This window comes from Cotesia typhae, unplaced genomic scaffold (genome assembly GCF_013202065.1).
Source record: "Cotesia typhae breed Kobodo isofemale line unplaced genomic scaffold, CoteBio_Ctyphae scaffold_152, whole genome shotgun sequence".
NCBI lineage: Eukaryota > Metazoa > Arthropoda > Insecta > Hymenoptera > Braconidae > Cotesia > Cotesia typhae.
The window spans coordinates 357343-383489 of NW_027423776.1; the positions used below are offsets into that span (position 1 = coordinate 357343).

Sequence of the window (26147 nt, forward strand, 5' to 3'; positions counted from 1 at the left end):
TCAATAAAAAATAATTACCGATCAAATGAAAAAAAAAATTAATCGATTTGATAAAGAAAGTGCTATCTTGCAAGTAAAAATTTGTTTAATTATTTATAAATAAACAATTATCGGACAAATAAACAATTACATCGGACATTGACGGACAAACGACGGACAATCGGATTGTTTAAATAAAAGTTAAAAAAATTTATTTTTTGGTGCCAAATTCAGTGAGGTATGGTTATTTTGTAAATGGTTTTTCTGCTTAACGTCGTTTTGGTTGGTAGTCATTTGGATTTTTGTAACTTTTGCTTAATGTTACTTGGGCTTATGTTTTTTAGCTAAGAGTCTTCTTGGCTGGACGTCATTAAGTTTTTTCACGATTTTGTGTAAATAAATTTGGTAAACTATCGTTTTGCTGCTCGTACTATCGGATATATGTCCATTCGTTATATTGTTATTTTGATAGAGGTCATTTTTGTTTACGTCATTTCGGTTACTATTCATTTGGTTGTTTTACTTTCTGCTAGATGACACTTTGTTAGAAAATTTTTGGCTGGGAATCATCTAGGCTCGATATGATTGGGGGTTTTGCCTGCGTGCCGATAATTGTACGACAAATTCTCCTACTTTTGATTTCTTTAAATGTTTACAATATTACATTAGATCTCTTAAATGCGTACTATGTGTATGATAGTATGATGCATATATGTATGATACATATATGTATGATACATATATGCTGCTTTCACTGTGTGCGTAGTACTGTATATTCATGTATACACCAGTGTGGCCAGCTCGCGCGATTTTTTTACCCCCACTTTGTACCGCTTTCAATGTAGTCAGATGAGAGCGTCCTACAAAGTGGGGGTAAGAAAAGAGCACGTTCTGGCCACACTGGTATACACAATAAGTGTAGTGTCAACGAAATTTCTAACCTATTGTAAAAGTGATTAGAATTTTTTTTTCTACAGTGTTTTGATGTGATATTAATTTCATTTTATTGAAATCCTATACTTCTATCGAATAAAGTTTTGTAATATAAAACTATGGCAAATACAGGTGTATTGCCTTTTGTCCGTGGTGTAGATTTTTCTGACAATGATTTCGTAAGTAAAATTTTTACCATCACATATAATTTAAAATTCAATATATATTTGAAGATTTGATCCAGTTAAATAATATTCAATCGTTAAAAATATTATGTTCTCAATTTATAATGAATAATTTTCTACTAATTATTGATTTTTGTATTCTTAAGTTAACATAATTCTACATAATTAAAGAAAATTGAATCACCTATCATAAAAAAACGAGTTCATTGTTATGTTTGATTGACCTATGTAATTGCTTAGAATGTGATGGTGCATTATCTAATTTAAACACCAAATTAAGTGTGTCATTTAGGAAAATTTTTTATGAAATTCGATAAAATTTCACATAATTGTATATAAAAAAATGGCTTGATGACCTTTCATAGAAGATCGTATAATTTGATATAAATTCGGTTTCCACCAGGAAAAAACAAATTTTTTACAATATTGAAAATTTTTCAATCAGTAAAATTTACGTTTCATTTCGAACTGTGATTCCTGATTCCATATCTGAATTAAGTGTTGTTAATTATTAAAAAAATATTGGATGTGTTAAGACTGAATCTCGACGTTTGAAGGACACATGAAGCTTCCCTGACTATCCCCGCAAGGTTGTCACTATGTCTGTCTATTTGTGTTGCTCGCTTTTAATTTTCAAACGACTAAGCCGATCGGAACCTACTAAACGGCGTTCTAAATTTTTTTCAATTTTTGGATACGAATATAAATTCGAAAAAAAATTGTTTTAGCAAAATAATTGTTTTAAAATATAATATCAATTTTTTATTTTTTTTTTTCAAATATTTATCTGAAATGAAAATTGAAAAAAAAAATTTTGTTGTTTAAATGAAATATGTACGTACTTACTACTTAAAAATCTTCGTGTACGTTTCCTTAAAACAGCAATTATGCCTTTATGTATAAATAATTATAACCAACATTAGGTTATAATTTTTTGATTTAAAGAATCCACAGAGTGTGCCATAGAACTACTTATTATTGCACGTATACTACTCACAAAAATTAAAGGACTAAGATTTTTGCTTCGATAGGGTCACAATTTTTATTAAAATGAAAATAAATTTTTTTCCTCAATATTCTCTCAATTTTTCATCACTGACTTGGTAAATATGAAAATAAAAAATCGAAATTTACTGAAATTTCTCTATATTTTGAATTTTCTGTACGATTATTGGTTGCTGAGATATCGACAATCAACGACAAAATGATCTTTTTCCAATCAAACACCAATGTCTCAGTGAGAAATGCTTGTATCGACGTCCTAAAAAAAAAAAAAAAAAAAAAATGTGTGTGTCAGCTCCGACGCACGACTGGAGTTTACTCCTTAAGTACGATTGTCTAAACATACGCAAAAAGAGTTTATCCAACTGAAAATAAGATTAATACCATATGAAAGGGTAAATTAACAAATTAATGAAAATAATATACATATATAAATATATATTTATTCATTTTATATACATTTATTATAACTAATCGGCGAAATATTTTATATTAAACTTTTCACAATAGTCAATTTTAGATGTGCACAAATATTTCATTAGGAATGTTGATAAATTATGTAATTATTATTATCTGACAATTATCATTTATTTTTTAAATATTATTTTTCAACATTAATTAGATCAACATTACTTTCATTTATAATTACAGTGACAAGTGGTTTATGGTAACTAAAATAAGACACATGGACGTTGGTCGATACGTGGTTCACGAATCTCGAAAATACCGCATCAATGGTTGTACCATACCTCGTTGTCCCCATTGCTCTATCAGAAACAATATCTAAATTCAGTTCAGATTTTAAAAATTGTATTAATTTCAATCCGTCATCTTTGCTAAGATCGACATTAAAATCGCCGCTTAGTACGAGCGCCAGTAAATGGTATTCTTTTCCAAGTAGTTTTGATCCACCTTCTGTATAAGACAATAATGCCTCAAAAATGAAATCTATTACATCATTAACCTTTTGATTAACAGAAATGTAAATCGAAACTATAACAATGTGATTACCGTTAGGCAAAGTATATCTCGCAGCGCATATGTGCTTCCTGCATTAATTTTTTTTTTTTTCAATCTGTAAGTTCGCTGTTTCTCGGCTGGAGTTTTTGGAGGTGGTTTAGATTTTTTCCTAGTAAAAAAATGTAAAAAAAAAAAAAAAAATTAGAAAATTTATAAATGCATAATTATAAAAATTTTAACTAACTTTAAGAAAATTGATAAAAAAATGTTTTTTATAAACATTTTTTTAAAACTATTATAATTAATTTTTTATTTAAAATATAATATTATCTTAATAACTAACAAAATATGGTTATAAAAAGATAATTGTCACTGAATCTTTTACGTACAATAATAAATAGTAGATGAAAATTATTTAAGTATGCTAAAAATAACTTTTCGAAAGAAAATTTTATAAAAACATTATTATATATAATCATCATTATAATAAAGAAATATTGTTGATTTTTCAGATAATATTATCGAATTATTGACTTGAATTATTGATATTTAAAGATTATTCATAAAATAAATCATAATAACCTGGAGGAATTTATAGACATCGAAAAAAAAAAAATTAATTTTTGGTTAGGTTAGAAATTGTCTAAATTGGATTAAATATCTAATTTTATGTGTTATTCTCAAATATATATTTATATGAACTACATCGATAATTATTAAATATTTAATAAATACAAATCGCACATGCTCATGCATATAATACATGAATTATAACGTACCTTTTACCCACGTGGTTGTTAGATGTTCCGGCAATATTATCTATAATAAAAATTATAACTTCACAATAACAATATTAATTATTGATATGTATAACAAAAACAGCAATATAAGTACATTGACACTGATAGAAACAAACAAGCCCAATAACATATAGGTATAGTCGCCTTGCAGCATACACTATGTACGCCTTAATACACTCGCAACCAAATTAGAAAGTTACGCACCATAGGTGCGCACCAAAAAAGTAACGAGGTCATTCATCAGTAGATTTTACCTCTCATATTTTTCTCATACTGGGCGCCTTTTATATGAAAATCGATTCTTAAGGAGTAAACTCCAAAAAAATTGAAGTTAAATAAACAAGTTATCTGATTCATGTAAAGATTTAATTACAAAAAAATTTTTTCAAGTCCATAAACTAAAAAAACAAAAAAAACCAAAAACATTTTGAAAATTTCTTTCTCGGTGATTCTCTTAAGATTGTTCGACAGAAAAAATTTTGGAACTTAGATTCTAAAACTAAATACTTAGAGCTACTATTTGTTTTCTTTTTTTTTCTATTTACTGTAGAACCATTTTCTGATAATTTACAGTCTGTTGAAGTTCCTATAGAAATTTAGATTTTTTTCTTTCTCCCTTAAATCTTGTGAGCACTGTATGTGTAATAATAAGTAGTTTATTAAGACGTTAAATTTAAATTAAGAAGTTATAATGTTGTTGATAGATATTAGGCGTTATTGGTATTTTAAGGAAACGTACACCAAGATTTTTAAGAAATAAGTACGTAGATATTTCATTCAAACAAATAAATTTTTTTTTAAACTATTATTCTAGACAGAAATTAGAAGAAAAATTAAAAACTTTTAATATTTTTGAAAAAAAATGGAAAAACTACAGCAAAAAAAATGTACATACAGTTCTTTGATTAATACACAAGTACTTTTCCGTTTTTAGCTAAAATAATTTTTTTTTGAATTCATATTCGTATCCAAAAATTGAAAAAAATTTTTTTATGTCGACATTTTTGAAAATATCTAAATCTGAAAAAACCCAAAAACCGTACATGTGTATCTTATAAAAATAAACAAGTACTTTTTTTTCTTAATTTAAAAATATTTTTTTTCAAATTCACATCCGTATTCATGAATTAAAAAAAATTTTGGATTCGGATATCTTCGAAAATATTCAAATTTTAGAAAAATAAAAAAATGTACGTGTGTACACGGAAAGAAAACTGTATGAAAAATTACGGTAAAAACATCGTAATTTTTAGTATAGAATATAGTAATGCCGGACCTAAACTCAAACATCGTAATTTTTACGATGCAGTATCGTAAATTTCTATCACTTAAATTAAAAAGAAGCTTAGGTTACCGAAAAAAATAATTCTGCATCACCGAGGAATCGAATCCGGAGACCTTTCCGCCACAAGTCCAAGGTTTATCCCCTCACCCTATCAGAGGCATATCTAAATTTTATGTTCAGTCACATAATAAGACCCTCCATACAGTAATTGGTTATCTTTTGGTGGTGGCGCCGCAAACTACTGGACTCTGTCTTTCTTTTATTAAAACATATAGTATGCGTCCTTATTCACTGGCTCTTACAGAAAAAAAATTTACTAAATAACATCGTAATTTTCAATAATTCAAATTGTATTCTGTAGACGGCAGCATCGTAAAAATTAAGATACTATACATAATTATATATATAATATATAATATATATTTAATATATTAAATAATTTCACTTACCGAAAATTCCTACTGAGTAAAGGTCCTCCCCTTCCCTCTTTATCCTTTATTTCCCCCAGTTCCCAAAAAATTTGTCTTTAATGACAAATTTAGCTATTATATATGGCTCTTTATTATTATAAAAGTATAGTCCTGGATTACGATATTACTATTGTAATTTTTCATATAATTTTTTTTCCGTGTATTTTTATAAGAACTGTATGTTCAATTTTTGATTTAGAAAAAAAAATTATTTTTTAAGGAGTTATTGTGAACTAAAGCTCCTAGCACAAAAAACCCAATTTGAAACAATGTAGATATAAATAATTGAAAACAAATGGAAACAACGAGTTTTTGAGAAATTTGGATGATCCAGAACTTTTAAAGAGCTTTTGAAAAATTATTTTTGGTCATAAAAACTTTTATGAAATTTAAAAAATTTTGTACATATTTTCGCGCTAAACAATCGCATATACATCTATTAGCCTAAACTCTATGCTTACTCGAGATATCCTTAACTAAAAATTATTTTTATCGGTTATGTTCTAACTTTAGGTCCATTTATAATTTTATACACGAAGGCTAGATAGAAGGAGGACGCTCGCTGTAGTAATGTCACGGCCTGAAAATTGGATACAGACACCAGAGCGCGCTACTGCTGCAAAGGTCCCCTATAAATTTAAAATTCAAAAAAAATATATATTCTTAAAAAATTTTATCAAAACCACGATAAAGAACGATTTTTGAAAACCAAACTTTAATAATCACATTTAAAATAAATATCGTTGGCGCAAAAAATAAAAAATTATATCTTAAAGAGAATAGTAATTATTAGAGATAGAAATGATAAATAAATTATTTCATTTGCAAGTTTACAAAATGGTCACTTTTTAGAGTTTTTAAATAGAAGTTTTTGTGTTAAAAAAAATATGCGAATAACTTGAGATAGAAAAATATTTATTATAAATATAAATAAATATTTATTCTTTTTATATGGAAATTATTAATACGAACATTGAAGCTACCAGCAATTAAGTTTAATTAAAAATAAGTACAGAGTGACATACAAATATTATTTTTTCGCAAATTTTCGCATGCGTTTAGTCATTATTTGACGATTATTTACATTTCGATTAAAAAAATCGGTCAAAAAATGACCTCTCATCACAATAAAATTATTTATAATTTTTATCATAAATTCTTTGCGGTGTTTTTCACATCCAAGAATTGGTAAATCTTCCAGGTGTGAAATTTTTTCTAGAATTTGGAACATCGTATTTGATGTAAAATTTTTAGTTCCAACAACTATTATTACTTGAATTTCCAATTGTCTTATTAGTAAGAATAAAGCCTCACTTGGATAAATTAAATTTCCATCGCTCATTTTTTCAATTAATTTATCTCGTTCCGTTGGCAATAAAGCAGTTAACATTTCTTTACAATCTAAACACTTCGTAAAACGAGAAACTTTTCTGGCCATAAATCCTGCAATGTATGAAACGACATGATCACTAGTATGGGTTATGTCATAGTCATGATCCAATTGAACGTTATCATTATTTGAAATATTAGACCAATTTCTATTGTCAAAGGTATTATTAGGTAAGGGTGTCTCCGGCGATTTATCATTATAGTTATCATTAGCATTAGCAGAACTATTATCATCATTATCATTATTATTATTAGTAATAACATAACAAGCACTATTACTATTATTATTAGTATCAGCATCACAATAGTTAGATCTTTCACCATCACTTAAATTATCATCATTATTATCACCACAGTTATTTTTACTTTGACTAGAGTTCACATTTATTTTATTAAAATCACAGACATCAGCAGTTTCATTGTTATCATTGTCATCACTTTCATCACTAGTTTCATCGACCCAATGCTCAAAAGGTAAACGTTCATTATTATCATTATTATTCAAAAATCTTGGGTTCTCGTTTGCCATTCCTGCTTCAACAATAGAGTCAATTTTGTCAAGCCAAATTTTTTTATTTTGACTAGATGCAGTTAATGACTCTTCAGTGTGCATCAGTGATTTTAGTAATTCCCCACCGGTGACGTTGGAACCCCTCGGTGGTGTTGCTAGGGAATAGCTACAGAGAAGACGGAAAACTTGGCCAAAAAGTATTGGATCCGGGTGGTCATTACACCCACAAGCTGACCGCATAATTCCGAAAAATTTCTAAAATATACAACGGTTAAAAAAATCACTACAATTTTTGATATCAATAATAATAATTAATTCATAAATTTACTTCTATTTATCTTACTTCCAAAGCATCTTGATTCAAGCGCGACGTCATCAGATAATCATAATTACATTTATCATGTAAAAATTCTAATAATTCCAAAGTAGTTCCGAGAGTTACTTTAAAGCCAGTTAAAGTACTGGATGTGATTGGAAACTCAAAATTCTCCTCAAAATTATCGAAATCATCAGCTTTGTTAGCCCTCTTCTTCTTCTTTTTTTCAGATTTTTGTTTTGTTATCTCTTCCTTAGCTTTTTTCTCCCAATCACGGAGATATTGATCAAAGTCAATAATAGCCTGGCGATTAAATAGATTATAAGATATTAGTTTAGGAATAAAAGCAATATTTAGCGATATAACGAAAATAAAAGTTACAAGTTTTTTATGTTAATAGAAAATATTTAAATATCATTTTTTATGTTAATAGAAAATATTTAAATATCATTTTTTATGTTGATAGGAAATATTTGAATATAAAATTATGCAAATTAGTAATAAATGAAGCATTAGACATAATAATAAGTAATATGATCCAGGTTATAGATTTTTGCAAATTCATTTCTTTAATTTATTTACTCATAATTATCTGCAGTATCGTTTTATTGGCTGAAGCGTTAGAATATTGATGTCACAAGACTGAAATTATGTAATCAATATGTTATTTTTATATTTATTGAAATACCTTTCTCATTGAGCAGTTAGTGTCTGGACGTAAAGCGTTTTCTGAGGTTCGAGAGTTCATAGCTGTGATTACATTGTCAACTTTTTCCATTAAAGCTATTGTAGGTTCACAATCGTGCAGCTCATAACATTCATCTTTATACATGGACATAGCTACTCTCAATTGACGTGAAAATAACTAAAAACAATCACATTCAACATTATAATGATTAGATCAAAGATACAAACATTCATTAGTTTATAAATAAATAGTTTTAAGTTCATAACAACATGAAAATCACCTGCGTAGCGAGCAAGACATTCATCTTCTGAAAACCTTCAGGTTTTAAATGATGAGGTGATAATTTGAAACCTATTTTTAAGTTCATTTTACCATATGCCTCAAGTTTCAAGAGTGCTTCCCAATGAAGCATTTTTATAATACCATCCGGAGACTAAAAAATAAACTCTTCATCAGTACACCTACATATACATAAATGAATGTTAATAAAAGATAATAATATTACCCAAAAAGAAGGGAGTTTAATTATTCCATTTCTGAAGTTTTTCAGCAAGTGGCAAAAATCAGAAGCAAACCATAGTCGTCTTTCAATATCATAAGGGTGCTCACAGCTAAATTTTCTGTCTTCTATACCAAATAACTTCCATGCGCCCCGATTCCATTGGGCTGCATCGATAGTAACACAATCCACATGAAACCCAGCTTTTTCAATTAATAATATACATTCTATTAACAGTTTATGTAATATTTCACTTGTAACTGAACTTTTACTGAGAAAGCTTCCAACCACTTGGACCCAATCGCCTTGAAATGGCTGATACATAAATACGAGAGCATGATCTGCTCTTGTGTTTGAAAATTTTCCTGGCGTGTAAGCTCCCAAATCCACAAATCCATCTAGCTTCATTGTTCTTGTGTTTAACTTGACTCCTTCACTCAATGCTATTTCATCAATAAGAAGTGTACCTGGAGAAAAAAATGTCACAACTTTATATTTTGTCTATTGCAGTTAATGACTATTATTATAAAACATGAAAGAAGCAAGTTAATCAAGCAAATCAAGAATTTCTAAATGTTAGAATCTACTAATTTTTTCATTGTTAATAACTACAGATACTTTTAAATTGTTAATGTTGCAGCTGAAGCTCCATATCAATCCTAATCGTAATACCCCTTTTGGAATGTGCTTCCATACGTGAAGCTTTATAACCTAGTGTATCAAAAATAGCATTGGGAAAACCAAGTGCGCTATCCAATTTTTTTATGTAGGAATTTAGCGTGTCCTTACAAGGAAGGGGTAAAATTTGCCGTTCTCGAAGACGATCATACACCGCGGAACTTTTTATGCGCATTAACAAGCATTCATATACCCACTCAATATCATATCTCCTCTGTTTGGAATTTTTCACTTTAGCTGCATCGAAACAGGCTCGAACAGCTTTTTGTTGGATTTCTGGTAGATCAGCTATGGCCTTTTCTAAAGTCTCAGCCTTAACAGCAGCACATTTCAGTTTTTGATCTTCAATCAATTGCGATAGTTCATTATTCTGCAAAAATAAAAAAATATCCTTAATATAAAATTGAGATGAAATGTATGTGGCATCAAACTATTCGTAACGTGATTGGTCGAATATATCATGAGCATGAAAATATATGTAAACGCTATAGTAAGGCGCGCGCTTGCGCGCGCAAATTTGAATTCTAGTACTTATAAAAAAACTATTTACATGCTTTATAAATTACGTAGGAAAGTTTAATACCTTTCGCTTTAAGCGTGAAGTCTTTCTCTTTTGGGAAATTAATTCACGTTTAAGCTTATCACATTGAATTTTTAAATTTTGGGTACTTTTATTATCTCGATTTTGAAGTTGACGCCGAAGAGTTCGGCAAGGTTGACATCGAATGATACCCTGATAATATCGTTGATTTTCATTTGACAATAAATTTTTACAACTTATTGAACATCTGTTAAAGATTTGTTTTATCACTATATTCATTACTATTATAGAATAACAGAAATTATATATTTATACGGTACCTGTTGCTATCGAATCCTGTGCCATCACAGAAATTAATAGTTTCTAGTTCTTTTAATAAGTCCCAAAAATCTTCATTATCTAAAAGAGTAAATTGTACATTCGTCGACTCATTGGTTTTTAAGTTAGTCACCTACATAACAAACAACATATTTTAAAATAAACTTTCATCCACGACAAACAAAAATTAAAAATATTAAAATATACCACAATACTTAGTGCTTTATCTATCTTAACGTGAAATTTTAATGATAAAGATTTAGGATCAGCATAAAATAAAAATATTTTTTGATTATCCGTTACATCACTAGCCCAGCTCCATTTTTGGGGCAACATATTAGTTTTCAACGTTTCCAATAATCTATCACTGTTAAAATTTGTTTCTCCTCGACTCAAATTTTCACGTTGAGTATTTTCAGACTGCTATAAAATAAAATATAAAAGAAATGTGTAATTAGTTTTAATCTAAGAAAAAAAAATTTCTTTTCATAACTGAAGAAACAACTTACTTCATTAAGATCCGGAGTACTAATAGAAGTTTCAACTTCGGGAGTTCTAGCGGCCGGAAGTACATTATCAGGATCTATTTGCAAATTTGCATCTTCCACGACATTCGGAATTCTATCAACTCTCGGAATGGCATTCGACTTTAAAGTATATTTCTTTCGATTTGAAATATAATAATCTTCATTAAGTATTGGTATCATATCTTTCTTAATAATGTCATCGTCCGAAAAATGTAACTCGCAAACAAATTTGTCTGGTGTCAAATTTTGACTTAATGCTAAGCTCCATTTGCGCAATTTATCGGCATCCTGTATTAAATTTTATATTAAATATAATATAGCGACATTGTCTATAATAAATACAACTAATTACTCTAAATTGAACATTGCTACTAAAATTCTTATAAATAAATTAATTAAATAATACAGAATATATTATTTGTAGGTTACTTGTGGAATTTTAAATTGAGAAGTCTGTCGAAGATTGGAGTCATTATTTTTCTTACGCTCTTTTTTTCCCCCACTTAAACAATTTAGAACAGCACAACACTTCACTATCTTTATTTAAATTTAATCCGAAAATAATTAAAAATTACATAAAATAATCTTCCTAAATTATTCTTGACTTTATAAAGATAAACACTACTAAATGCGTGATATGCGCAATAGCAGCCAAAAGGGGACCTCTGCTATCTAGCTGCAGTCTAGTGGCCAACATTGAACTAAAATCTTTACGGTATTTTCTGGACGTCACAACAGCTGGAAAACCTATAGCGAGCGTCCTCCTTCTATCTAGCCATCGTGATTTTATAGATTCATTAACTTCTGTGTCTTATAGTTGAAAAATCTGGAAATTGGTTGACCGCGCAGGTCAACCCTAGAACTTGCCGCTAAAGCAAAAAGAATGTATGTATGGATAAATATCGTTTGATTAAGAAATTTAAATGTTAACTTGAAAAAATACTGAAAAATAAAATGGTATGTGTACTTAGGTAAATGCGTCAGAAGGTATATTTCTTTGGCATAAGAAAAAAAATAAAAAAAAAAAAAAATGCATAAATGATCGAAGAAAAATATTAAAAACAATCATGAACGTTTTATTATAGTAAAAAATTAGCTATACCGTATAAGTATAGTATCATTATCATATGGATTTAATTCAATATTGTTTAAGATTTTTTTGAATCAACTAATTTTGGAGTTGAGAAGAATCAATAGTTTAAAGTTGATGATTATAAAATATTTCAATTATTTATTTAAAATGTATGTTTCTTATAAAAACGTTTATTATTAATAGTTTAACCTAGTGATAATATCTTTTTAATTGATATTTTTTCAAAAATAATATTCATAACATAAATTAAAAGATAAATATTGTAGTACAAAACTAGATTTTATTTCTAATAAAATTCCAGGAAATTATTAAAACGGGTCTATAATGTAAATTTTAAAAGTTTATATCATAATTTGGTATTTTTAAATATACATTTAGTTTTCTAAATCATTTTCCGTATGTGTATTTGTTTACTCTTTTAATACCGTCATTTCTTTGCAAAAATTGAATGAACATGATATAATGATTTTTATGAATATTATGAATATTAATTTTGCTTATGTATAGAAAAAGAACAATAAATCGCATGCCACGGATTCGAACCTGGGTTAATGAAACTTAAATTTTAATGTTCAACTAACTTTGCTATAACAACTCTTAATATTTACTCATTAGCTCAATAGTATTGAAATATAGTAGATTATTGCTGATAATTTTAGTCTACATTATACACATCCTCAATCGCACATCGACGCCACCCACGGAACAAAAATAACTACTTTGGTTATTTATCCAGTAAATAACCTGCTAAAAATCGGTTAAGTAAGTAAAATTTTTGTGTTTTCGGGAAATTCCGTTTTCTATTATGAGTTAACTTACTTCAATAAAAGAAATCTATATCTTAAATTGTATTTAATGGCCAACTTCATCATGTCGCTTTTTTAGGACATCATGCGCGTGCAGCTCACAAATTTCGCCCTCATTCAAACGCGCCAAAAAAAGTACAACTTCAAAATTTTTTGTAAATTTTTAAACTATCATAATCTTTGAATGCGTCTTTCGATTTTCATTTTCAAAAAAGTATTCGACGTCGTTTTTAAAGCACAAAAAATGTATGCATAGTTTTATTATGATTTTTTCGTACGCTTCAAAGTTATTTTTATAAAACATAAAAATTCAAATTTTTTTTTTTTTTCTTAATTTCTTCGGAACGGCTTGATGAATGAACTCTTGAATCTAATCAGATCTAAATGTTGATTAACCCTTTCGAATGCTGTGTCGTCGAATTCAAACGGTTGATTTGTTTTTGAGAAACCGTACGGCAAAAATTGATTGGCACACAACACAAACTGTTATTGTTTGGAACTAAAGTTTTTAAGGAATTTAGATTTTCTCTTTTTACTTTTTTTTGAAGAATTCATTTATTTATTTGTTTGTTTAAAAAATAATGAACTCAACAACATAAGTCAATTATAGAGTTCCATTACAGATATCGCACATATACCATAGTAAGCTAGTACATATAATATTACAAATACCATTTCGATAATATATAGTTGGCGGCCAAGATCATAGGCAACATAGAAAAATAACTTTTAACAATTTTCAACTTAATATCTCAAATTTACAATAACATCAATAAACGTTTTCATACACTGATAGAAAATTTATGTTGACTCAAGAGATATTTTCTTGATTTAAGAATCCGAACAAAAACAGCTCCACTGTAAAAAATTACGCCAAGTACACGTTCACAACTCTTGATTTACAAAAATGCCAAGGAGAAATTATCCTTTTACAAAAAGATGTAAAATAAAAAAAAAACAGACCAAGTAGCCGTTATGATCTTTCATAATTGAAAAAATTTTGTGATAAATTTAACAAATAAAAACAATTTTTTAGGCGTACTTGGCGTGCGTCATTGAGTACCCAAAATTTTTTCAGATGAATCGTGATAACGTGATAATACCCCTCAGGTAACTCATTGATGTCAAATATCAGTAGTTCAATAATCACCTTATCTCCTGTTCTTTCCCTCTTCACAGCATTACTGCATGTGTCTGATAGAAGTTTGATTAAACATCGTTTTTAATGTACAACTTTTAATAACTTTCCAATGAATGAACTGATTTTCAAGTGGCTGGCAGCATTCAACGCCGTTTTTTAAGCCCCGTAAAGAATTTTTAAGTTCGCATTGATCGAACGTTAAAATTTAGGAGTACTTCCGAAAAAAACACTTTTTTCGGTTTTCTTTCGTTCATGATATCTTTTGAACGAATTAACCGATTTTGACTGGTCAAGCGGCAATTGACGTGATTTTTCAAGATCAAGAACTGATTAGTTTTTGGAGATAATCGACTGAGCCGTTTAAAAGTTATTCCAAAAAAGCAACTTGAAAGCAAAAATTTTTCTCAAATTTTTTCAAGGTTTTTTTGAGATATCTTGAAATCCATCTATTGGAATCGGTCAAAATTGTATTCAAAATCCAAGTTCGTTCATGTTTTTTCAAATGGGCCAACCACGATGAAATCGGTAAAGTCGTTCATAAGTTATGGGAGGTTTACACACACACACACACACACACACACACACACACACACACACACACACACACACACACACACACACACACACACACACACACACACACAGTGGACCCTCGTGGGGATACTCATGTAAGTTTTTTGTGACCTTCAAAAAATTTTCAATTTTCTTAGCGAGAAGTTAAAAATATACTGGTGGCAAGAAAAATGATTACTGAATTAATTATAAAAACTGCTTGGTAATTAATGATCAAATTTCGTGATAAAATCCTGTTTTTTGTTGTAATTTATAGTAGAAATAAATCTTACTTTAAAATAGGACTCCGGTGTTTCTTGAACATTTATTAATGCTATATTTTCTAATGAAGTCAATTTAATTAACAGTTCATTCAATTAATAAACTTATTCATTTTTTCTCGATCTGAACGAAATGCTCGGAAGCTATTTAGTTGTACAAATATCAATCTTATCCGTGAAATAATGAAAACAAGCATGAATTTCAATTGTTATCGATTCATATGGTTGCATCAAAATGATCATCAGTAGGGTTAATGACTTGGTGAGGAAGGGCTGAAAGAATTGTCGGTAAAATCGCTTTTCATATCAGTTCTCTGGCTCAGTTGTCATAAATAAAAAAATTTTGGGTACTCAATGACGCACGCCAAGTACGCCTAAAAAATTGTTTTTATTTGTTAAATTTATCACAAAATTTTTTCAATTATGAAAGATCATAACGGCTACTTGGTCTGTTTTTTTTTATTTTACATCTTTTTGTAAAAGGATAATTTCTTCTTGGCATTTTTGTAAATCAAGAGTTGTGAACGTGTACTTGGCGTAATTTTTTACAGTGGAGCTGTTTTTGTTCGGATTTTACATCTTTTTGTGAAAATTTCTCCTTTTGACGTGATGAGCACTCGATTTTCGAAACACGAGGTAAAACCAATGACTTTACGATTTTTGAAAATCTTCGATTTTCTTAACGGATAGTTAAAAAAATCATCAAAGTAAATTTAAGATTTTTTTTAGAAATTATATTTACTTTGAAATTTTTTCTTAATTACAATTTCCGCCATTTAGAAATACAGAAATTACATATTTCATAAAAAACGTTGCATTTGTTCTTTCGTTTTTTACATTCTCACAGAGTATTTAAAATTTGTCCCTTGTAGAGACTGAAAAAAATGGATTTATCAACCATATACATAGGCAGGCTTAGTAGAGGGTTCTATTCATAATTTACTAACAAATAGTTGTTACATACATAATATCTCGCATTTTTTGTTACAATCACATCTTTTACGCTCTTATTCTCGTTGTACTTCACTGTAAAGAGAGAATGATAATAATTACATCAAAGGAAAAAAACAGAAGTCAAGAAAAAAATTACTTACTGATCATCATATTATTCACCATGTAATAAGTCACCGTACAATATCTTGCAAGTTTTTCGTGCTTGGTATAGATAACCTATATTCGATATCATTAAGGGTAGCCAGTAATTGTTGCGCATGATAATTTCCATCGTTTGTTAACTGCGGCAATTTTTCATAATTCATTGTCTTAATCATATTATTATTCAAATTAACACTCGAGAAATTAATAGCCTTATCAGCAAACGAAACAAAATAATGTGATTTAAAATTGATAGTAAATTTTGATTTGTACCTGGAAACACTTAAATGACTTACTGTACGTAATTTTAGTCGACTTATAACGATACAAGTCATACAAATAGTGTATGTACATCGGTATTAACAAATAATAATTATTATTTTAGTATAGCATCCTTCCCCTTCAAGGAATAAGGTTATAAATATAATAATAAAATTTTGATTGAAATTTTGAAAATTGAATTTTCGCGCGCTATTTGGAATAAAAATGAATAATTTTCTAATAACTAATAATTTAGCATCCTTTTCTAAACGGGAAGAATTATAATTGCTATTATTATTATTGCAATAATGATAATAAAATTTCACATGAATTTTTAACTTTAAAATTTCCCGTGTTTTTTGAAATTATAACTACAATAATTTATATTAGTCGTCGCGATGTGTTTACTCAAAATTCCTTCGACTGAGGGCCGGATGTTAGATTAATTAAATAATAATCTTCATAACTATAACAATAATAATAATAATAATAATAATATCTCTATAACAATAATTATGATAAAGACAGAAATATACAAGTATTAAAAAAAATAAAATAATAAAAAGTTTTCTAAAATAAAGTTGTGTTAATTATTTTACAAATACATGTAAAGAAATAGTCAATGAATTTAAATTCAAAATAACAGCTTAATTTTTCAGACATGCCAGGTGCATCTAGAAGCAATACAGCTTACAGCTGGGCATGTATTAGGATTATGTATGAGTACAATAAATTTGAATTAATTTTAATATAATATTTAAAATGAATTCAAATTCGCGCCTTTCTGGCACATAGTGACACCTGCTGGATACATTTAGAAGTATCCCAGTTCAAAGCTGAGAAAGTAATGAAAACAATTCACACTATACATTTACATCAAATATCTACAACAAATATTCATTATTATAACAACTTTAAATAGTGATAACAATAATATTAATAATAACAATAAAAAGAATCATGAAAATCAAACGTTAAATAGAATAAAATTACAATTTTAAATAGACTAGATTTGAATTAACCGCCTATTTTATCAAACTTTCAATGGGAATGGAACAACTCTGATACTATAGAGTAGTATACTATTCTAACAAACTGGAATGTACCAACTTGAAAATAAAAAAATCTGGAGCAGAGTAACTATCCGGAGAGGATCTCAGGCGTCAAATGAAAACGGACTAACTCTCATACTCGAAAAGGTATACTATTCGCAGAAAATTGAACAGTACCAACTTCGAAATAAAAAATTCGACCGAAATTAGTAAAATCTCTCGTAGTATCGAAAAACGGGGGAGCGAAAATTTTATAAATTAAGATAACGCTAAAAAATGAAAAAAACTATATAATTATTGCTGTTTTATAGAAAGAACTAATAATTAAACTATTCAAAGCGCGTGACAAGCGTTGACATGTATATAATAATAAAATAAATCAAGTTGAAAATAGAGTGAGGATATGTTGACATCTGACTCGAGAATAGAGGCACTGTAGCTTTACGCCTACACGTTCACACACATTTTATGTGTGTGTTGAACGTGTACTTGGCTTGAGGCACGACAGTGCCTCCGGATTTATTTTAGAAGACAAATGATTATTTTGTTTTAAGAATTTCTTGTCTTGATTTAGATTTTCTTGGCTTAAGAGCTATATTATCTTCAATAGATACATTTAGTTTTTTAACTAAAATAACATTATCGTTTAAAAAACTTAAAATACTTCATCAAAGTATGTTTCAAAATCTAAATAGTCTTTAATTGTTATACTGAAAAAAAATTATTTCTTGGAAATAAGTAAATTAATGACTCAAAAAAAAAGCTATTCTTAACACAAGTCGGTAACATCTTGAATCAATGTTATTGCCTATCTTGAACCAAGAGACAAAAATTCTTGAAAGAAATATATCTATATCTAATTTCAAGAGTTCAAATTTTGAAGAAAAAAAGTTTCTTGAATCAAGATTGTTTTTCTATCAGTGTACTCTTGATCTGAGTCGTCTATTTCATAATTAGATGCATAAAATATATTTCCACCATTCATCAGTACATATGCTGGTGCGGATATTGTGAATTAAATTTATTAAAATTTCTTTACTCTGATATTTTCAAATAATTTAAGGTGTTTCTTTAGTCTTAATTGAATGTAGGGTTTTTTTTTACTTAATTATCTTTACATAAAGTTTTCGTACTCATAACATTTCTGTAACATTTTAATTTTTATTTCAGAGCACCAAATTTCCAGCTTCTGTGCGCTTAATGACTGGTACGCAATGGTTAAAGTTAAATAGAACAAATTTATCACAAATTCCTGAAGAATTGGGTAAACTACAAAAGTTGGTAAAGTATCATCAATTTGATTCTGTATTTCATTCTACTTCTGCTCGAAGATAGTGATATAATATTAGCTAGTAGTTTCCTGAGAAAATGTTTTCTTTTTCTACATATTAGTATGGGAAAATAAAGAATAGTACGCTGATAAAAGGATTTCTTAGCATTTAAGAAGATTTTTTTGGATTTAAGAAATCATTTCTTAACAAACAGTATTCATAAAATTTTTCTTATTATTTAAGAAATAATTTCTTAACATTCAATTAATCATTTCTTTTTAGTCAATAAACAATTTTTAATATTAAACAATCATTTTTTGGTAGTTGATAATTATCCATACGTATTAGGGTGATCACCCTAATTAGGCTCGAGCCAAAAAATTGACCTATCGAATTTATGGGTTACAATGAACTTAAATACCGAGAAAAAAATTTCCTTGCAAGGCTTTTTAGCTTGATTTTAAAAGGTGTCCGTGAGAATTTGAAGTTTACCATTTGAAGAACACGTAAAAAAATTTTTTTTCATTAAAAATACCGTAGCTGCTAAACCGTTTAAGATAGAATTTTTTACATTGCGGATTCTTGTAGAGCATAAAATTTCTGAAAATATCTACCTCAGGGTGATTTTTTTTCAAATCAAAAGTACGTATATTTCATAGCTTAGAAAAGTGAAAAAAATATCAAAACATGCAGTTTCAGTGTTTTATAATTGAAAATATTCATATATCACAAAAAAAAAATTAGATTTAAATGGAATAGAATACTTGAAAAATATTGTTTACAATCTAGATTTTTTAAAGAAAAAAAATCATTTATTTTTATAAATCGTTAATTTCCGAAAACTGAGTTGTCATTAGATCTCGACGTTTCGAGGTCCTAGCCCTAAGAAGCTATTCTGGCTATTTCGACGATGATGTACGTGTATATCAGGGCGTTCCAAAAAAAAAAAAAATAAATTTTTTTCTCGGAACCCGGCTCGAAAATTCCGTTTGGATGACAAAATGGGCCTCTAAAAATATGAGCCTTTGGTATTAATATTAAGGTTATGGGAATCGCACTTTTCGATTTCCCTTAAGAATAATACCGGAAAAAAAATTTTTGTAACTAATGAACCATAAATTGCTCCGTAATTTCTATTATATATTTCTTGTAGAGAATTAAACGCTCTAAAAAAAGTTCTGATTTCATTTTTCGATGAATTAATACATTCAAAAATTGTTCGAGGTCAAAGTTAACTTCATTATCAATTTAGCCCTTTTTTTTTTATAATATTCCGAAATTTATTAGTTTCAGGGTTTTAAAACGACCTGAAAATTTGTTTCTAAGCTTTTAAAGTTTAAAAAGATAATGTTTAAAAAAAAACAGTGTATATATATATATATATAGATCAGATTCTTACTAAACTCGGAGCCTATAGGAGCTACATCTCGAAAATTTCAAATTTTCATTGTTAAGACCCACTCCCGCACTCCTCTGTGGATTGGGATATCGTAAAATTCGTTCATAAATTATTTTTACATCACTTACACAAAATTCATACAAAATTAGGAGTCTGTAGGAGCTAGACATCGAAAATTTTTAATTTTCATTGTTAACGCCCACCCCCGCAATCCAAATTGGAGGTAGGCTGTCATTAAATTTGCTCTTGAATCATTTCTACATCCCATATAGGAGATTCTCACCAAATTTGAAGTCGATAGGAGCTATAGGTTAAAAGTGGGAATTTTCTATTGTTAACGCCTCCGCAACCCCTCTTGTGGGTGGAATTTCGTAAAATCCGTTCTTAGCTGACCTCTACTCGACGAAAGGAATATTCCTACCATATTTCAAGTCGCTACGCCTTATGGTTCCAGAGATATCGTAATGAGTCAATATATAGGTGGGAATCTCTTGTGTGTGTGTGTGGGTGTGTATATATCGTATTTAATATGTGCATATCGTCAGATTAAGACATGTCATAAAATTTTTTCTCAGGTTGATACATTTAGATTGAACAAGGTTATTTAGATTAAGCAAGATAAGATTGATTAACCGACATGAAATGGTCAGATCTGCACCGAGAAGGTTCGAAAATTTATGTAATTTTTACTGTTTCAGGAACATTTGTCTTTGGTTAAAAATAATTTAGAACGTTTGTATGGTGAATTAACAGATCTCGGATGTCTAAGATCTCTTAATATTCGTCATAATTCATTGAAAACTAGCGGTATTCCTTGCGAGTTATTCAATTTGGAAGAATTGACTACACTTGATCTCGGCTATAATAATTTAAAAGAAGTACCTGAAGGCTTAGAAAAAGCAAGATCACTTCTCAATTTGAATCTTAGTCATAATCAGTAAGTGATAATCGTACTTTCGATTTTTTAAATTACATTACGGCTTTTTAATGGCTGTCTAAACTGAATCATGGCGTTTTTTTTTGTTTCCTAGAATCGAAATAATCCCTAACTCATTGTTTATAAATTTAACTGATCTTCTATTTTTGGATTTGAGTTACAATCGATTAGAAACATTACCACCGCAGACGAGACGTTTATCTAATTTACAAACCTTGAATCTTAATCATAATCCACTTGGCCATTTCCAATTAAGGTAAGTCTTTAATTTATATTTTGAATCGTCAATGGAATTCTATTTATTTAGTATTTGAAAGATTTCTAACGTGGCAATCTGAAATATTAGGATTATACGAATGTGTGACTAATGTATCCGATTATGCAGTTTTTTAATTTTTTTCGACTTATTATCTTAAATTTTCAACTATTATAATGAAGAAAATCTGAGCATAATAAATTTTTCTTGCAAATTATATTTGATTTCATATAATATTAATTCATTGTTATTAGGCAGTTACCATCATTGATGAATTTAACGACATTACAAATGTGTGATACTCAGAGAACATTGAATAATATTCCCTCGAGCTTAGAAAGTCTTACCAATTTGCAAGAACTTGATTTGTCTCAAAATTCATTACCACGGGTACCAGATGCACTTTATTTACTTTCGAATTTAAAACGACTGAATTTAAGTGATAACGAAATCACAGAAATGTCATCAGCAGCTGGTAAGTGTAAAATTGTTAACTAATAAGTTTTGAAAATATTGAAAATAATTTGCATTGATTTTAATTGTTTTTGTACTTATGCTACACGTCATCAAATTAACTTTTTCCTGCACAAAATTATAAAACTACATGTTTTCGTGATTACATTTGACTCAGAGGTGAGAAAAAAATTTTTTTTTGTTGAAGATTATGTAACAAAATGTTTCTTCCAAAGTAAATTTTTTTTCAATGGTTTTAATTTCCCTCACCGCTCAAAAAAAAGTATATGTGTATTCATGTACACACATATGAAGTGAAACTTTTTCATGATATGAAACTGAAGTTAACAGACGTCTAAAAATTTTTGAATTTTTTCATTAATTAAATTACAATTAAAATAATATTTATAAGAAATTGCACTTATATTTTTTCAAATTTTTTACACGTGACAATTTTTTTATGTACCTGAAGTTCTGAACGTTTTTTTTTGAACGAAAATCAAAAAAAAAAATTTTTTTGCTTTTGAGACTGAAAATGATTTTTCAGTTTCAAAATAAGTCAAAGAGCCCGGAAAATAGTATATTGGATTCTCAAAATACCAAAACTACCCCTTCAGCCACCCCTAAGACTTAGAAATTTGAAAAAAAATTTTTTAAAAATAGTTCAAAGGGTCGTTTGAAGCTGCGATTTCTTCTAAACACTCCTTTTATACCCCCACAGACTTCAAAAAATAATCAAGATAATAACTCTCCCGGAACTACCCTTCGAGCCACCCCAAAGACTTAAAAATTTTTTTAAAAATTCAAAAAAAATAGATCAAAGGGTCGTTTGAAGCTGCGATTTCTTCTAAACACTCCTTTTACACCCCTCAGACTACAAAAAATAATCAAGACAATAACTCTCCCGGAACTACCCTTCGAGCCACCCCAAAGACTTAGAAATTTGAAAAAAAATTCAACAAAAATAGTTCAACAGGTCGTTTGAAGCTGCGATTTTTTCTAAACACTCCTTTTACACCCCCACAGACTTCAAAAAATAATCAAGATAATAACTCTCCCGGAACTACCCCTTCAGCCACCCCAAAGACTTAAGAATTTGGAAAAAAATGATTTAAAAATAGTTTGAAAGGTCGTTTGAAGCTACGATTTTTTGAACTACGCGGACAACTATTTTACGTCATTAGACAAAAATTGTTAGACTCTTAACTTTCCTGGAAGCGACCGATTTTCAACTATTAGCTGGTTTACTAACGTTGGTTTCTTCTACTGCAGATTTAGTTAATATGTGATGGTGTTAGCCGAGCCAAAGAATTTAGAACTTTGCAAATTACAAGACTCTTGCGCTTTATATTCATGCAATTTTATTAAATCCTTTTGCATTTCTTGTTCTGTAGTTCTTTGGTCGTTGCCCAGGACACGCCATGTGGAGGCCACCATATTTTTAATAAAGGATATTAGTATTTATTTTGTTCGTTCGATATGCATCGATCGAACATTACTTGTCATTCTAATATCCTTTATCAAGTGTCCCATCCTACTTTTTTTTTAATCTATTATCGATCTATATTTATTCCGACTCTTTTCTCGGAAATATATTCGAATACTATTTCTAGTTATGTTAAAAAATTGACTTAATGGAAAATTTTGAACGATTTTATTATCCAAGATTAAAGTTTCCTAACGATTTTAGATTTTTTGTAGGTACTACTTGTTTCTACGTAAGGTAAGTGCTCAATGGTTTTATAACTTTGTTATAATGTTATATTCATGTTTTTTTTTTTCCCAATCTTGGTTATTTTTCAGCTGACCGAAGAAAACATAGTATATTTACGTAATTACATTACGTATCATTGTTAATGATTTAAATTTCATCGTTACGTTTATTGCTAAATATTAAAATAAATTATATCAAGAAAAATACACTCTTAGTCGCATTACTGCTGACCGAATTATCAATCAGGTACATCTTTACCCTGATAAAAAAAAAGTATCGAGATATAGAAAAAAGTATTGAAAAGTATCAGTTTTCTAGTCATATGTATTAAGAATAAGAAATTATAGCACAACTTTTCTGTTAGAAAAAAAAATAATTACCCTGAATATAAAAATATTGAGACAAAGAAAAAAGTATTGAAAAGTATTGTATTGACTAGAAAACTGATACTTTTCAATACTTTTTTCTATATCTCGATACTTTTTTTTTTATCAGGGTAACGATGTACCTGATTGATAATTCGGTCAGCAGTAATGCGACTAAGAGTGTATTTTTCTTGATATAATTTATTTTAATATTTAGCAATAAACGTAACGATGAAATTTAAATCATTAACAATGATACGTAATGTAATTACGTAAATATACTATGTTTTCTTCGGTCAGCTGAAAAATAACCAAGATTGGGAAAAAAAAAACATGAATATAACATTATAACAAAGTTATAAAACCATTGAGCACTTACCTTACGTAGAAATAAGTAGTACCTACAAAAAATCTAAAATCGTTAGGAAACTTTAATCTTGGATAATAAAATCGTTCAAAATTTTCCATTAAGTCAATTTTTTAACATAACTAGAAATAGTATTCGAATATATTTCCGAGAAAAGAGTCGGAATAAATATAGATCGATAATAGATTAAAAAAAAAGTAGGATGGGACACTTGATAAAGGATATTAGAATGACAAGTAATGTTCGATCGATGCATATCGAACGAACAAAATAAATACTAATATCCTTTATTAAAAATATGGTGGCCTCCACGTGGCGTGTCCTGGGCAACGACCAAAGAACTACAGAACAAGAAATGCAAAAGGATTTAATAAAATTGCATGAATATAGAGCGCAAGAGTCTTGTAATTTGCAAAGTTCTAAATTCTTTGGCTCGGCTAACACCATCACATATTAACTAAATCTTCAGTAGAAGAAACCAACGTTAGTAAACCAGCTAATAGTTGCAAATCGGTCGCTTCCAGGAAAGTTAAGAGTCTAACAATTTTTGTCTAATGACGTAAAATAGTTGTCCGCGTGGTTAAAAAAATCGTAGCTTCAAACGACCTTTCAAACTATTTTTAAATCATTTTTTTCCAAATTCTTAAGTCTTTGGGGTGGCTGAAGGGGTAGTTCCGGGAGAGTTATTATCTTGATTATTTTTTGAAGTCTGTGGGGGTGTAAAAGGAGTGTTTAGAAGAAATCGCAGCTTCAAACGACCCTTTGAACTATTTTTAAAAAATTTTTTTTCAAATTTCTAAGTCTTAGGGGTGGCTGAAGGGGTAGTTTTGGTATTTTGAGAATCCAATATACTATTTTCCGGGCTCTTTGACTTATTTTGAAACTGAAAAATCATTTTCAGTCTCAAAAGCAAAAAAATTTTTTTTTTGATTTTCGTTCAAAAAAAACGTTCAGAACTTCAGGTACATATTTTTTTTTTTAATTTTTTTCAGTGAAATTAAAAAAAAAAAAATTTCTAAAAATTTTGAAATGTCGGCTAACTTCATTTTCATTTCATGATCCATTAATTATTTTTATCATGGCAAAAGCGCAAGGATGGCTGAGCGGGCTGTCATTATATTATTAGTTCGTTCGTACATCATGTCGTGAGGCGAGGGTTCGACCCCGACGGTTGATAGAATAGTACCAACGCCAACCGTCGGGGGTCGCTTCGGTAGGCGACTTGTACTGGCATGGGTTTTCTCTGTGGTTTCCCCATGTCACTATTCCAACAACCATTAGAAAGAGGTGAGGAATAGGGTAAATGCAGTACAAGAAGCAAAAGTCGGTCCACAGCCGCAAAAGATACGCAGTTATTATAAAAATTTAAATGCAGGAAAAAGTTTGAACGCAGTAAAGTGATAAAAATTGTAATAGAGCAGTGCAGATACTGTTGTACAATGTGAAAAATCATTACTACTATTTTTATCATGTATATGTATTCAAATATATATTTAACATTAATTGGTCAAGTGTAGTTTACTTAAAAAAGAAATCATTTCGTATCAAAAAATAGCTATTTTATTATCATACAGATAAATGAAAATAGTGTGATTAATTCATTTTTCACTTCCCATTAAGAAAATCGAAGATTTTCAGAAATCGGGAAGTTATTGTTTTCAACCCGTCTTGCAAAAATCGAGTTGTCATCAGATCTCGACGTTTTAAGGTCGCAGGAAGCTTTCCCGACTACTCCCGCGATGTTTTCTCTGTCTGTATGTATATATGTTAGGGTGGGTCAAAAAAATCAACTATTTTTTTTTTTACAATTAATACGGAAAAATGGGTTACTAGGCACCTTAAAAAAATTCTCACCAAATATGAACTTTTAATTTTAATAGGAAGATCCTCCACGTCGCAGTTTTTCATTTTTTTCTCAGTCCAATAGAAAAAAATTCATTCCTCATCATTAATTGGTCGTACAGAAAAAATTTTTTTAAGAATTTTGTAGGAAATTTAATGCTCTACAAAAAAGGTATCTTAT

At 28.9% G+C, this 26147-nt stretch overlaps 3 protein-coding genes across 12 annotated transcripts in view; 1 reads left to right on the forward strand and 2 right to left on the reverse strand.

The window, feature by feature from the left end:
* The first annotated feature begins 614 nt into the window (after positions 1 to 614).
* Positions 615 to 26147, forward strand: part of Flii (FLII actin remodeling protein) — a 198619-nt gene continuing 173086 nt past the window's right edge. For 8 of the 10 annotated variants that reach the window (XR_012480669.1, XM_074256233.1, XM_074256236.1 and 5 more), the window contains exons 1-5: positions 17396 to 17509; positions 18533 to 18643; positions 20731 to 20969; positions 21064 to 21225; positions 21480 to 21700. Coding sequence is in view for 9 of the 10 variants with exons in the window: in XM_074256233.1 (XP_074112334.1) it covers positions 17411 to 17509; positions 18533 to 18643; positions 20731 to 20969; positions 21064 to 21225; positions 21480 to 21700 (832 nt within the window). In the remaining variant the exon portion in view is untranslated. Of the gene's footprint in view, positions 738 to 861; positions 1092 to 17395; positions 17510 to 18532; positions 18644 to 20730; positions 20970 to 21063; positions 21226 to 21479; positions 21701 to 26147 lie in introns of those variants that run through there. The other 2 variants (XM_074256235.1, XM_074256234.1) reach the window with 2 other exon arrangements.
* LOC141536030 (uncharacterized) lies at positions 6604 to 10031 on the reverse strand. Its single transcript, XM_074256243.1, has 6 exons — positions 9893 to 10031; positions 9024 to 9484; positions 8799 to 8951; positions 8519 to 8695; positions 7858 to 8133; positions 6604 to 7769 (listed from the first exon to the last, which is right to left on the reverse strand). The coding sequence occupies exons 1-6, from the start codon at positions 9900 to 9902 to the stop codon at positions 6645 to 6647; spliced, it is 2202 nt and encodes a 733-aa protein (XP_074112344.1). The 5' UTR covers positions 9903 to 10031; the 3' UTR covers positions 6604 to 6644.
* On the reverse strand, positions 10099 to 12115 carry LOC141536033 (uncharacterized). Its single transcript, XM_074256246.1, has 5 exons — positions 11511 to 12115; positions 11064 to 11369; positions 10762 to 10977; positions 10557 to 10687; positions 10099 to 10483 (listed from the first exon to the last, which is right to left on the reverse strand). Exons 2-5 carry the CDS (start codon positions 11259 to 11261, stop codon positions 10258 to 10260), a joined length of 771 nt encoding a protein of 256 aa, XP_074112347.1. The 5' UTR covers positions 11262 to 11369; positions 11511 to 12115; the 3' UTR covers positions 10099 to 10257.